This window comes from Odontesthes bonariensis, chromosome 8, assembly GCF_027942865.1.
Source record: "Odontesthes bonariensis isolate fOdoBon6 chromosome 8, fOdoBon6.hap1, whole genome shotgun sequence".
In the NCBI taxonomy this organism is placed as follows: domain Eukaryota; kingdom Metazoa; phylum Chordata; class Actinopteri; order Atheriniformes; family Atherinopsidae; genus Odontesthes; species Odontesthes bonariensis.
Window position 1 is genome coordinate 19,167,177 of NC_134513.1, and position 13,780 is coordinate 19,180,956.

The 13,780-nt window shown below is 42.6% G+C and overlaps 1 protein-coding gene across 5 annotated transcripts in view; it reads right to left on the reverse strand.

The window, feature by feature from the left end:
* Positions 1-13,780, reverse strand: part of LOC142385455 (protein bicaudal D homolog 1-like) — a 60,441-nt gene that overhangs the window by 1,940 nt on the left and 44,721 nt on the right. For 4 of the 5 annotated variants that reach the window (XM_075472008.1, XM_075472007.1, XM_075472006.1 and 1 more), the window contains exons 10-11: positions 10,995-11,146; positions 6,032-10,032 (exon numbers count right to left, since the gene is read on the reverse strand). In XM_075472008.1, the coding sequence (XP_075328123.1) occupies positions 8,988-10,032; positions 10,995-11,146 (1,197 nt within the window). In that variant the 3' untranslated portion in view covers positions 6,032-8,987. Of the gene's footprint in view, positions 1-2,776; positions 2,852-6,031; positions 10,033-10,994; positions 11,147-13,780 lie in introns of those variants that run through there. The other variant, XM_075472009.1, reaches the window with a different exon arrangement.

Below are 13,780 nucleotides of genomic sequence, written 5' to 3' on the forward strand. Positions count from 1 at the left end.
TCTGATCTTAATAAAGTGAAAAGACAAGATATAAGTAACTGTCAGTAAACATCATTGGCCAATGTGTCCAACCTGTCCACCCTGTATCATATCAAGCTAACGTTAGCTAACTACCGACTTCGCTAACAGGATAATATTAGCTAATTTTACTGGTCAGAATGGATCTTCAAATGACGAACAAAGTTGGAAGTTGTCGTCTGGCTGTCCGAGATGTTGACGCCGCATGTCTTGCACTGTGCTGTTCGTCTTTTTGCCGTCAAAATGGTAATTACGAAAGCCGAAGACAACGACTCTCGGTCCCCCTCCCGCTGACATGTTGATGCATATCTGATATGAGTTTATTCTCTTAAATAAACACTTAAGGTATGTAGAGAGGGCATGACTGATTGACGGTAGCGATCCAATCATGACGCCATTCTCAGCCTGCGCTCCTACCGGGTAATCGATATAATTTTTTTTATTAATTTTAAATTCACACTGAAAACATGAACTGAATAACACTCGTCATTCAAGTCATCGTGTCTCAAGTCAAGTGCCGAGTCTTTAACTTCCAAGTCCGAGTAGAGTCTCGAGTCTTTTATTTTTTGTCAAGTCAAGTCACAAGTTATCAAAACAGCGACTCAAGTCGACTCGAGTCCAAGTCACAGTGACTTGAGTCCCCATCTCTGATGCATGGACCCACCACAGTCTCAGGAAAGCAGACCCCGGCCCAGCGCCATAGCAGCAGGGGCCAACAGCTGCCCTCGATGCAAAAGGAGTTCATCTATCCACTGATTTTTTTTGTTCTGGTTGTGATTCCAGAACTGCAACTACCAAATGAAACACATTTCCATTTCCGTCTTCTGTTGCGCTTCTTCTTCACGGATTTTTTTTTCTTCACATGTCCAATAACCTATGTTGCAGATCAATAATAAAGGAAGTGTTTACACCTATCCATGATCAAAGATGAGAGCGAGTTCTGCCTATTTGTTTGATTAAATTAAGTTTTTGTAACCAGAAGTTTATCACTATGAATATGCAAGCCTTTCAAAAACTGATGATCAAAACACATCTGCACATTTCCACACAGTTGTATGCATCTGGCCCAAGCACTGACGAGCCGGGATGTCACAGGCCTTGCTGAAAGGTCTGCGTCTGCTACCGCTGAGCGACGTCATTACTTTTAAATGAGTAATGTGTGATGAATAATAAACAGCTTTGAGGTAACCCGCCCGACAATGTCCTTAAATGGCCAGACAGACCAGAGGCAGTGCCGCAGGAAGCATTACCCGGAGAAAAAAAAATCTATCTTTTATAACAGTTAGACTCAAGAAATGACACTTCAAATTTCATAACTAAATAATAAATTTCCAATCAGGATGATGACATAAATTCATGCTAAATGAGGCTTCACTAGAGCACAGTGATGCTGGCAACAAAACTCCATCCATTAGCAGTACCGTGCGGTGTTTCCAGTAAAACCATCCTGTGTAAAATTAGAATAAATGATACTTGGATGTTTTACCAGAAGATGCAGCCTGGTGCCTGGATACACAGACTCCTGTTTTGCAGCATTAAAGGGATAGTCCGCCTCTTTTGACATGAAGCTGTATGACATCCCATATTAGCAATATCATTTATGAACACTGACTTACCCCCCGCTGCGTCCTGTGAGCCGAGTTCCAGCCTCGTTTTGGCGTTGACGAAGGTAGTCCGGCTAGTTGGCTGGGGTCCCGAAAATAAAGCGTTTTGCTTCTCAAAACAATATGCGTTCAAAAAGAGTAATACATTTGCATCACAAAATCGTTAGCTAGAAAAAGTCAGACCTCACAATCGCTTGGCGCTATTTTTGCCTCCCTTCATATCAATGCGTACAGCCACCTAGCGATAGCCGCACCTGTTACGGTGTTTACTGCTCGGAGGCAGGGGACTGCTCGGTCTGCACTTCGGTCTGCACGGTTTACACAGCCCGTAGTGATACGAAGGGAGAGAGAAATGTCAGGTTTGGGTGGTGAGGTAGGACACGGATGCGGACTTTCTAAAAGCAAACTTGATTTATTTTTTTAAAAAACGCTTAACACAAAACACGGCTGAGCCGGATGACAAAAATTAGACAGAGAAAAAACAAAACATGACCACGACTGTGAGAAAACAAAAGACTTAGCTTAGTTTGACTTGGCTTGACTTGAGACCATGAGTGACGGTGAGGATCTGGCAAAGTGCATGGGGAAACCTGGAAACTAAATACTGAGGAGGGCGATTGGTGAGTGAGTGCAGCTGATGGGGAAAACACAGGTGAGGGGAGTGAAGCTGATGGCAGGGCAGTAGAAAGACTGAGGTGGCATAGCATGTCGAAAACGTAAAAGACCTGAACCTAAAACGTAACAAAACTAAGACATGAAACCTAAAACATGATGAAACGTAAAACTAAAAACATGGCAGAGTCCCGTGGGCGTGACAGAAATAGCGCCAAGCGATTGTGAGGTCTGACTTTTTCCTTGAGAACGATTTTGTGATGCAAATGTATTACTCTTTTGAACACATATTGTTTTGAGAAGCAAAACGCTTTATTTTCAGGACCCTAGCAAACTAGCCGGACTACTTTCGTCAACGCTAAAACGAGGCTGGAACTCCGCTCACAGGACGCAGCGGGGGGTAAGTCAATGTTCATAACTGATATTGCTAATATGGGATGTCATACAGCTTCATGTCAAAAGAGGTGAACTATCCCTTTAAGTGAATGTGTTGAGAAAAACCTGTTAGATTTCGGAGTATTTGTGGCTGTGATGTTGCTTACCTGTGATCAGAGGCCACGCCCTCAGCTGCGGGGAGGGAACGAGGACCGGAACTGAGGCAAAAGGCTACTGACGACCTGCAAGAAACTGACACTGTTACATGGACACAGTACACATATAAATACTGGGGATGTTTCACAATAATAAAGGCCTCTCCTAAGAAAGAAGATCAAGGACTCAACACTTACCCACATGCCAGTAAGGGGGAAAAGGGGTTGCTTTAACATTTTATATGAAGTGAAATAAAGTTCTTTTGGGACACTGTAGTATGAAGCTGAAGTCATGTCTACAAATGCAAATGTGCAAATAAATGTCTTGAATGTGGAACTTTGGAAAAATGACACAATGTATTGACGCTGATATTTACATTACAGCATGTATTAAGAGAACACTGTACAGTTAAAGCTTTAAAATATTTGGTCTGTACACATGCATATAAAGTGTTCAGAAAGCAAACAGGCATTGGACACATTCAAATGGTATCACATATAACAGTCTGGATGTTTGAACACGGGGGCGTTTCAGCTCTTTTAACTTGTAGCGTGAGCACAGTAAAATAAGCATACACATAACAGTTTTGCATAGGAGAAAAAAAAATGTAGTTTTAGCTCGACAGACATTTCATGGAGGTGATTTCAGCTCTGATGCAGGGGTGGAGTCACAAGGCCACATTCTCTGGATAGTGAAGGCTCAACTAAAGACCACAAAAAAAAAGGCAATCAAAGGCGAAAGAACGTAAAGATGTCTGCAGCTGGAGGTCCAGAGAATCCCGAATGGATTCAATCATCTTGGTTTTGAAAAGTGGGGGGTGGAGAAGGTTTTTGTTGTGACAGCACACTTCTCTTGTCTTGGAAAATATTCCACAGGGCTTCTTTGTTCCTGTATTCTGTCAGAAAATATGTAACACTGTTGTCTGAGAACTTTTTGTGACATCGTGTGCTTAAAGGGATAGTTCGCCTCTTTTGACATGAAGCTGTATGACATCCCATATTAGCAATATCATTTATGAACATTGACTTACCCCCTGCTGTGCGCTGTGAGCTGAGTTCCAGCCTCGTTTTGGCGTTGACGAAGGTAGTCCGTCTAGTTGGCTGGGGTCCCGAAAATAAAGCGCCTTATTAAAACAATATGCGTTCAAAAAGAGTAATACATTTGCATCACAAAATCGTCCCTCCAGAAAAAGTCAGACCTCACAATCGCTTGGCGCTATTTCTCTCTACCTTCGTATTACTATGGGCTGTGTAAACTGTGTAGACCGAGCAGTAAACACCGTTACAGGTGCGGCTATCGCTAGGTGGCTGTACGCAATTGATATGAAGGGAGGCAAAAATAGCGCAAAGCGATTGTGAGGTCTGACTTTTCCCAGCTAACGATTTTGTGATGCAAATGTATTACTCTTTTGAACGCATATTGTTTTGAGAAGCAAAACGCTTTATTTTCGGGACCCCAGCCAACTAGCCGGACCACCTTCGTCAACGCCAAAACTCGGCTGGAACTCGGCTCACAGGACGCAGCAGGGGGTAAGTCAATGTTCATAAACGATATTGCTAATATGGGATGTCATACAGCTTCATGTCAAAAGAGGCAAACTATCCCTTTAAGCTGTTTTGGAAAGCTTGTGAATGAAATCCCGTCAATGTATTGAACCTGTACATCGCACTGAACATTACAATCAAAACATTCTACTCAGTCTAATTTTCCTTTACATTTATTTAAGCCATTAGGAATAGAGCCAAGATATCACCGGACCTTTTTTTTCCTTTTTGATTCAAGTTGAGTCCTGGGACTCCTTACAAATCAAACCGCTCAACTGGTGCACCTGTAGGTGAGCCATGGGGCAGAAAACAACATTTGACAGACTCCGTGTCATCTCTTATTTTGTTCTAAATTCCCCTCATTCCAATGTTTGCACGTGCTGGCTGGTTGGTCAGTCAGCAGAGGGATGTGGGTGCTGGTTGGTGTTTGTCTGTGTAACACTGGCTGGCAGGAGGTGGGCTGTCACAGAGAGGAGATCACACTGGTTTCCATCTTTGACCTCAGCTAACATACAGGTCACACCACATCCTGATGTTCCTCCTGTTTGAGTTCACTTTTGATTCACCTCAGTGTCATAGCATGGTAAGTCCTACCATATGGCTGATGATACTACTCTTTGTACATTAATAATTTAGTTTTTTTTTTCCTGTGTGGCACTGCCATTTAGTATATGACATATTCTCCTGGAATCTGGTAATTTCTTTCAAATATAAACTCGTATTTTTTAACAGGGAGAGAGTTGTAAATACGGTGCTCTTGATGAGCTATATGGCATACAAAATTATATTATGCGAGTATGAAGATATCTAACCATTTACTAATTTGAATTACAGTAATCTTTAGCATTTACAGTAACCTACAGTCACAAGGAGTAGCAATAAGCACACTTAGTAATGCTATATGTACTTAAATGTTAATTGAGCCCCACTGACCTTCGAATTACCACGAATTACCGCCACCATGTTCCAAGTAGGTCTCATAAGTAACCTGGCCTTCTGTGCTCAAACTATAATCATACATTTGTCGTACTTTTGATGAAACACATCTTTATTGGTGATAAAGAACAAGAGGAAAATATAAACAACATGAATGTTACTATTAAAACTAGAGTTGGCAAAGGAAGCCTCTACAACACAGGCTGATAATGAGCTGATTATGCAGGAACCACCTCTTTGGATACTTTATGGAATGGTAATCAGTGAGCAAACAACAGATGTGTCTCTCACTGCTGCCATTGTGCTTATATGGAAGGGTCACAGAGAAGTTTCAGCCTCAACTTGGTAGATCAAATATGGGTGGTTTTTAATCTTCTTCCAAACAATTATCAGCACTCTCTTCTATGAAAGAGTTTTACTACTCTTTAACATTCAAACATTTAAAAGAAAATGTTTTTACTTTAGAAAAAGGTAAGCAGTAAAGTTAGTGATCTATTCTAAACTGTATAAACAAGTGCAACATTGCTGGGGACACTGAATGGGAGTAATGTAACAGGTTTAGAATACACACAGACAATGTAAATGATCAGTCCGGCCAACAATGAGTGTGCCTAAAAAATGTCGTCCTCTTTTTTTTAAACTTTTTTTTATATTTCAGTGTACAAGTAAGAGGTTGCTCGAAATTAAAGAGGACTCCGTAAATTCCATTTGCTCTGTTTACACCCAAACTGCGGAGACAGGTCTACGTTTTATCCAGAGGAGTCAAACAGAAATCTGGAGAAAAAAAAAAAAAAACAGTGCCTGTCAAATGAGTTTTTGCCCCATGCAGCACATTGAAAAACTTGTATATTATAGGCTACAGGATTCTGTCCGTTTAGAGGATTAGACAAGAGTTTATAGTCAGCATAAAACAGTGGTGTTCTGAATTAACAATCAGGGAGAAAGAAAGAAGAGGTCCTGGTGGTGGAAAGGAGAAAGTACATGAGTGAAAAAAAAAAGCTGAAGGAAACATGGGTATTTGCCAGGTCTGTATTTTGGACAGCGCTCTGACAAAAAAAAAAAAAGTATTGTGACTTAAGTCTTATCCGAGAAAGCAAACCAAACAAGGACATATACATAAAAACAGCATCTTAGCCTGAGGTACAGGTGCGAAAATACAAAATAAAAAAACAGCATGAAAAAAAAGTTTGCGTCCAGGCATAGACACAGCAGGCATTTGTTATTAGGCTACACTGTGTGGGTACTGTAAGGCACACACAAACACAGGGAATACGGTATCATGTGTGCTGAAGTGGTAGGACCTCAGATATCAATGGTTGTTTTTTATGTTGCTTTAACTCAAGTCAAATGAGAAGATTAACATGACATCCATGGGAACTAGTTTTCTAGCTATGATGAGCAAATAAAAACAGTTATTTGTGGTGTCTAATCTGAATCTGTGAGTCAGAGATATCAGACAGCTGCTGGGTGCCAGTTGGCTGAAAAAAACAAAGAAAATGGCCCCTGACTGATGGTAAAACAGCCACCAGCACTAGCAATTAAATCCAATAATATTAACCTCAGCTCGATGGTGAGATTAACTTTTTTTTCATTTTCAGTTTCATGTGACCAGTATGGAATGGGAAACAACAGAAAGCAATTAAGTCATGTCATCCCTGGTCACTCCTACACTGGATAATATTGCAAAGTTAATTTGTCCTGCTCTGCTGCCATTGCGTGAATACAACGCTGACTGTATCATCTTCCCTCTGTGTCAAGCTCAGAGACAAAAAAGCATAGAACCATCGCTGCACAGCAAACCCGCAGGAAAAGGATCTCAGAACTTTAGAACTCTAAGTTAGGGGATGTTTTCTCAGCCCAAATGGTAGACAAATGACAAATGAAGCCAAAGGTCGTTCTAATTTGTTAACTTATTGCAAATTGAATGTAGTGTGTCACATCCCCTGAACCATGGACAAGCCATCCCATCAATCAGAAAGACTGAGTCTTACCCACCCTACACTGATGGTGTGCCAGTAGAACAACCAGTCAGCCATGCTCACTGAGAGCCTGAACAGTCTTTAATCACTTCCTCTCCCTGCCATGTGGCTGCAGCTGTTGTTATTCACCTGCTTGTAAAGTCAATTTCCTGATTTTCATTCCTTTTCAGATAAATGTACAAACACAGTGTAACCTCTGTAACACTGATTTAAAGATAAACCCGACAAAAACAATGCAAGATTGCTTGGGCTTCAGAAATTACCAATGGGACCGTTATCAAAAGCTTTTAGCTTTTATGTGGCAAACCAATCGTTTTTTTCTAATTATATTAAATCAAAAAGGGAGAGAGAGCAGCTTGGACACACCTCAGAGCTCACTTCAAATCAAATGGCATCCCTGTACAGAGATCTGATCATAAACTGGTCGGATGCCATTTATGAGTGCTCCCGTATCTCCTTTCCACTATCCCTTCCTCCCTTTCTGCAGCCTGCACCAGATCTATTTTGAATATAGACATGAAGGAAGTCTGAAATTTAAGAGCGTCCAACCATGAACATGCAGAGCTGAATACATGGTTATATAAGAATAAACCACTGGGTGGTGCTACAGATGGATGACACTTGGTTTAAGTGGAATTCATGACAATGACATCACTGAATGAGGAATACACACACACACACACGCACACACACACACACACACACGCGAACTGAGGTGCAATAATAGGTTCCTACGAGGAAACAGCACCCTTCATGAGAGAAAACACCCAGTGCATGCCAGGGACTCGTCTGTGACTCCACATCCACAGTTATAGTTCTATAATACAGCTGTGTCGGTTTCTGTGTGACAATTTAGAGTGGAATAAATTCAAAACTCTTAATGTGTCTGTGCTTCAGTCACAGCACACCTCACTAACTACAAATACTGGAGTTGTTAACATTTTTCTTTTTGTTCTCGAAACTACATCCCAACACAGCTCAGCGACATTGGCTGACCAGGTGTGCTACAGCAGGTGTTTTCTTCTCTACACCACTGCTACCATCAAAAAGTGTGATTCCATCGGTGCTTTACACAATCATCTCATCGTTATGTCCATTTGTGCCATCGTCCGTATCCAGGGTGACACACTTGTCATCGTTCCTTTAAGTATTGTACAACTTAGCTTGAATCACCCCTAAACCCTCCTTAAGCTTTCCAGAAACTTAATCAGCAAAGGTGAATTCCTGCACTAAAACATGTGGTTTGGTGTTAGTGCTTAAATAACAGACTCGCCACCATTTAAAACAATGTGGACATTATAGTGAGTATAGAGGAGGGACTTTAATGTGTCATGAACTTTAGTAAAACGTATGAGTATGTGTTCACTTGGTGTCTCAATGTCCCTGTTTTTAATCACTTCATGCACATGTGGTTTCAACCTAAAGAACTTAAATGCTACAAACTTGCATTAAAAAGTCTCTTTTAACGTCCTTCTGTGGACCCATCAGCAGTCTCAGAATAAAAGGAAGGCGGGGCCGCTTGTGCTCCTTATGTCAAATCCCTGAGCAAAGTCACTGAACATTCAGAACCCATTGGCCGAGGCGTAGGCACAGGAAAACAGGAAGTGGGGAAACAGGAAACCATTATGTCCTCCTCTCTGTGAGCCTCCTTTCTCTCAGGTGACCAAAAGAGAAGGATGACGGGAGCAACAGTTTTAGTGTCATCGAGGAGCTGAGTGGAGAAGCCTTCAAAAGGCGTACAGTAAAGGATTTAGAGTATAGGCTTATTCCCGAGGCCGATACGAACTATAGTATCTGGGGTAGAGAGGTGTGTAGTGGCTGGAGTGGCTGTAGGAGGTGGAGGTGCCAGAGTTAAGGTAGGAGCTTGAGGGGGTAAAAGTTGGGGTGGAACTGTAGTAGGAAGGAGAATAGCTTTGAGGGAGAGACGGTGAGTAAGAGGAGGAGTAAGGGGAAGAAGAAGAAGAAGAAGAGGTGTGGAGGAGAGAGGAGCGCGGCATGCTGGACAGGGGCCGAGTTCGAGGCGAGGCACTCCAAGTAGGACGCCTGAGCCCCAGAATAGGGGAGCGATAGGAAGAGGAGGGGGCAGACCCCGGCTGGGTGGACCTGTTAGTGGTGCTGGGTGGGGGGGAGGGGTGAGTGTCTGGGATGTATTGCCTAGCTGGCAGGCCTGAGCTACGGGGCAAAGATGGGGAGATGTTGACGCTGATACTGTGGGAGTCGACCACAAACGTCCGCATCCCCACGGTCCACTGGGAGTGAGCCTGCCTCAGAGGGGTTGAGGGTGGGGTCTGTGTTGAGGGAGGGGAGGGGGCTTCCAGAGAAGGGGGGCTCTCTGGTGCAGGAGGGCCAGCTAGCGAGGCAACTGATGGTGATGACGGACTGCGAGGGTATTTTTGTGAGGTAGGGGAGGTGAGGACTGAGGCCAGGGCCGCAGCGGCTGCGCTGACAACCGACGGGCTGAAGGGGACCAAAGGATCATCGAAAAGAGCTGACACTGGACTAGAGAGGTTGGCCGAGGAGAGGCCGCCAGGGGCCAAAGCTGATGTGGAGGCCTGGGTTAGGTTGGAGGCTGAAGCCGAGGCCGAGGGACTTACTTTGGGAGTGCTGGTCCTCCTACGGGTCACCCTGCCCCCCCTGGGGGTCCGATGAGACTGCTCTTGATCAAAGGCCAAATCCTCCAGGCGCTGCGTGAGGGCCAGTTTCTGTTGGATGGCCATACGCAGAAGAGAATTCAGGGTCTTCTTCTCGTCCTCGGCTGCAGCCAGCTGCCGCTGCATTTCATCCAGCTGCGTCATGTACTCATCACACCTGCGGAGGGAACAGTTTCAGGTCTCAAGTTGAAAAGGAAAACTAAATGAAAGACTGAGCAGATCCGCATGTAAAAATCATCGCAATCAATGTGGAAAATAGGAACCTAAAAGGGCAAACAGTGACAGTGGTTTCTACAGAAGCCCAGAGCGGACGCGGTACGTATAAACTTTTTTTGATGGTTTTCTCGAGATAACGGGTTAATGTACCGATGGTTTTCGAGTCCACTTTTTCTCCCCAGTCCGCCCCTGTGTTTATATGTATTTCTGGCAAAGGTGTACCCATTTTTACCCCCCTCCCCTTTCATTGAAAACTGAATAAAGTAGCCTATGAATCTAACATGGAATGTGGAGCGTTTGTGTAACAATTCTGCTGTGAAAATGAACAGAGCAAATCCCGCTGGTGTGACAAGCATTTAGTTTTCTCGAGAAAACGATAACGGCATCTCTCGTGCATCATTCGGTAACCATGGAGACGGCCTGGTCCCCTCAGCTGGTCACTGATGAAGTTGACAACAGGATCACTCAGGTGTAAACGCCTTTTGAGCTGCAGTCGAGCCAGCCGTCTCCTTAAATGACGCGGGCTGATATGAAAGTTATCTCTACAAGACAAACAAATTGCGAACACATAAAACACATATTAAACAGGGACGGACTGGGGAGAAAAAGTGGCCTCGAAAACGATCATTGTTTTCTCAAGATAACAACATAATTATCTCGTTATCTCGAGAAAACCATCACAAAAAAGTTTACACCTACCATGGCCGCTCTGGGCTTCCGTAGGTTTCTTCGAAAATATCAACTTAAATCTTTCAAATTTAACAGCATGCTGATTGGTAGAATATAAAAAACACAATCAGGCGTGGACGAATTCATCTGACTACTTGATTTGGTATGGTCACTTGGGCAAAAAAGTTTCAATTCTTAATTTCAATTTGAGTTTGTGGCTGTTTATTCGCTGACCTGGTGGCAAACATGGCTCGCAGAGAGGAGAATGTGGCGGCGTCCTCCTTCAGAGCCTTCAGCTCGTTCCTCAGCTTCATCATGGTGTCAGTCACCATGGATTTCTCTGCCTCATACTTACCCTTTAGGTTGGTTAAAGCCACCTCTGCGGTCTGGGAGAACACATAGACACATAGATAGATATTAGGGGTGGGACGATATGCTTTGGTCACGATTCGATTCTAAGGTGCCGATTCGATTTGTGTCACGATTCTTGATAATTGCGATTCTACAAGTATTGCGATTAGATATATATCAGTAATTGCGATTTTCTTCCTCCTTCAAAAACAAACAAGTTGCATCATACACTTCTAGAATGAATGTCATTCCCATAAACAATGCACATCAGTCTGTGTCAGTCAGTCCATTTATTTCAACTGAGACAAAAAGAGGTACATAACATGTAGAGCATTTTTTTTTAAAGTTTACAGTAACAAAATGAATTGAAATGTCCACACGGCACAAATGTGGGCTAGTTTTAACATAACTTAATGTAATGAATAGATGGACTAAATGGACTATAATGCACTCTCATCACTTACACACTCGACACTATACTTTACACATGCCTACCTCCACTGCTGTTTGCACTGCAACTTGCAATATTGCAGAATATTGTATTAAGTATTTTACCTTATGTTCTAGGTTAGTATAGGTCTTAGATTAGCATAGGCTATTATGTGTATTATATGTTCAGTAGTGTATTATATTATAGCTCTTGTAATTAGCGTAAAATGTATATTGTAGTATCCACATTGCCTATTTATTGTTACTGTTTTTGTCAGAGTACTTATGTCACGACATGTTACGGCATGTTATGTCTTGTTATGGTAGCTGCTGTACGGTGTCCTGTCCTAAGAATTTCAGTGCCCAGTCCGACTCTGTTGTTCTGTGTATCTGACAATAAAAGACTTTTAAAATCATCCCATAAAAAATCAACAGGTACATGAATCGATTTTTTTCGCCCACCCCTAATTGATATTGCACTTTCTAATGTGTTTGCAAAATCACATGTCCTCCCTAACTCAGCTGTTGCATGACATCAGCTCTTAGAGAGAGTCTGAAATACTATTATATGTACCGGCGGGATCTTTGCGGTACTACAGCGACTACTTTCCACTTGTTGTAAAAGCAAACTGGTAGAGTTGTCAAAGAACTGGCCATTGGTGTGAAATACAGCATGCAGGGTCTCTCTGAATCATGCGAGTCCAAATTGAAATGATAATGACCTCGGTGTTATGCTGCTGTGTAACAGTTTAGGGTTGGAAAGTTCTTCTGGTATCTGAAATGTGTTACACAAGGTTTCAGACATTTACCACCATGGGTTCAGTTGTATCAACACACTGTATAGGTTAATGATGAGCTTGTGTTTACAGTGAACCCATATTGGAGGAGATTTCAGGAAATCAGAAACTGATTCCAGTATAGGTGCCCAGAGATGGCAGGAAGAGGAGGGAAAGAGGGATTTTAGCCTTTCTCACACTTTATGTTGACTTTAAAGACTACCATGCTCATTTTTTTTCTCTCATTCTGTATTTACACTGATTGGTCACTACATTAAAATCACTTGCATAATTTGCGTAGTTCCCTCTTGTGTCACTAAAATATAATATAAGAAGTAGATCTCTTAGGTCGAAAGGGCTGTAGGATGGGATCCAGCTTATTTTTGCTAATCCGGGAGATGCTCAGTCACATTGGAATTTGGAGAGTTTTGAAACTGAGGGGAACCATAGGCTCTTTGTTGTGTAACTCAAGCGTTCCAGTAAAATCTTATCCAATGAAAGCTTCTAATTCATGGTCACGGACCAGTCTAAGTCATGCAACAAAATGGTGGCTGTCAGAGTGCAGACTGATGATTTCATTTCATGGTGAACTGCAGATTGCTTCGCAGCAGCCACCTCTCCCTCCTTCACACAGCACAGTATCATGCGAATGTTTTCAAGTTTTGTCAGCTCACTTTAAGGCCAACAGCCTTCTGCACTCCCATTATTTGCATTCGATGATCTAAATTGCTTTTACCCTTAACTTGTATTGTTTCATTCTACACATATGCTGCCCGTCTTTTAACCAACACCAACAGACGTGTGCACATCACTCCTGCTCTTAACTCCCTCCATTGGCTTCCTGTCCTTTACAGAATTGATTTGAAACTTTTAATGCTTGTTTTTAAAGCTCTTAACGGCCTCGCCCCATCATATTTATCTGAGCTTTTAACAGTCCGCAATCCTGGTAGAGCTCTGAGGTCAACAAATTAATTTTTGCTGGAAGTGCCCAGGTCAGAATACAAACCCTGGGGTGACCGAGACTTTTCCGTCGCTGCCCCCCAGTGTCACGCCCGTGGGATTTTCCCCATGTTTTTAGTTTTATGTTCTATCATAGTTTTCGGTTAGGTTTTGGTTTTTGAGTTCATAGTTTACCATTGTCTTCCCCACAGTTTCTGTCTGCTCATTAGTTGTCACTCACGTCACCTGTTTGTCATTGTCCCCAGCTGCACTCAGTCACCCATCACTCCCAGTTCCCTATTTAGTTTCCAGGCTCCCCTGTCATTGTGTGAGATCTTTTTTCCTTGATTTTCACCCCTCATGCCACGCTACGTCATCACGTAAAGTTAAGTATTATTCATGTTATTCCAAGTAATGTTCCTTGTTTTGTTTTTCCTTAGTCATGTTTTGTTTTCCACTGTTTAGTTTTTTGTCATCCGGCTCAACTGCGCCTTTTGTTTGTAAAATAAACCAAATTTTGCTTTT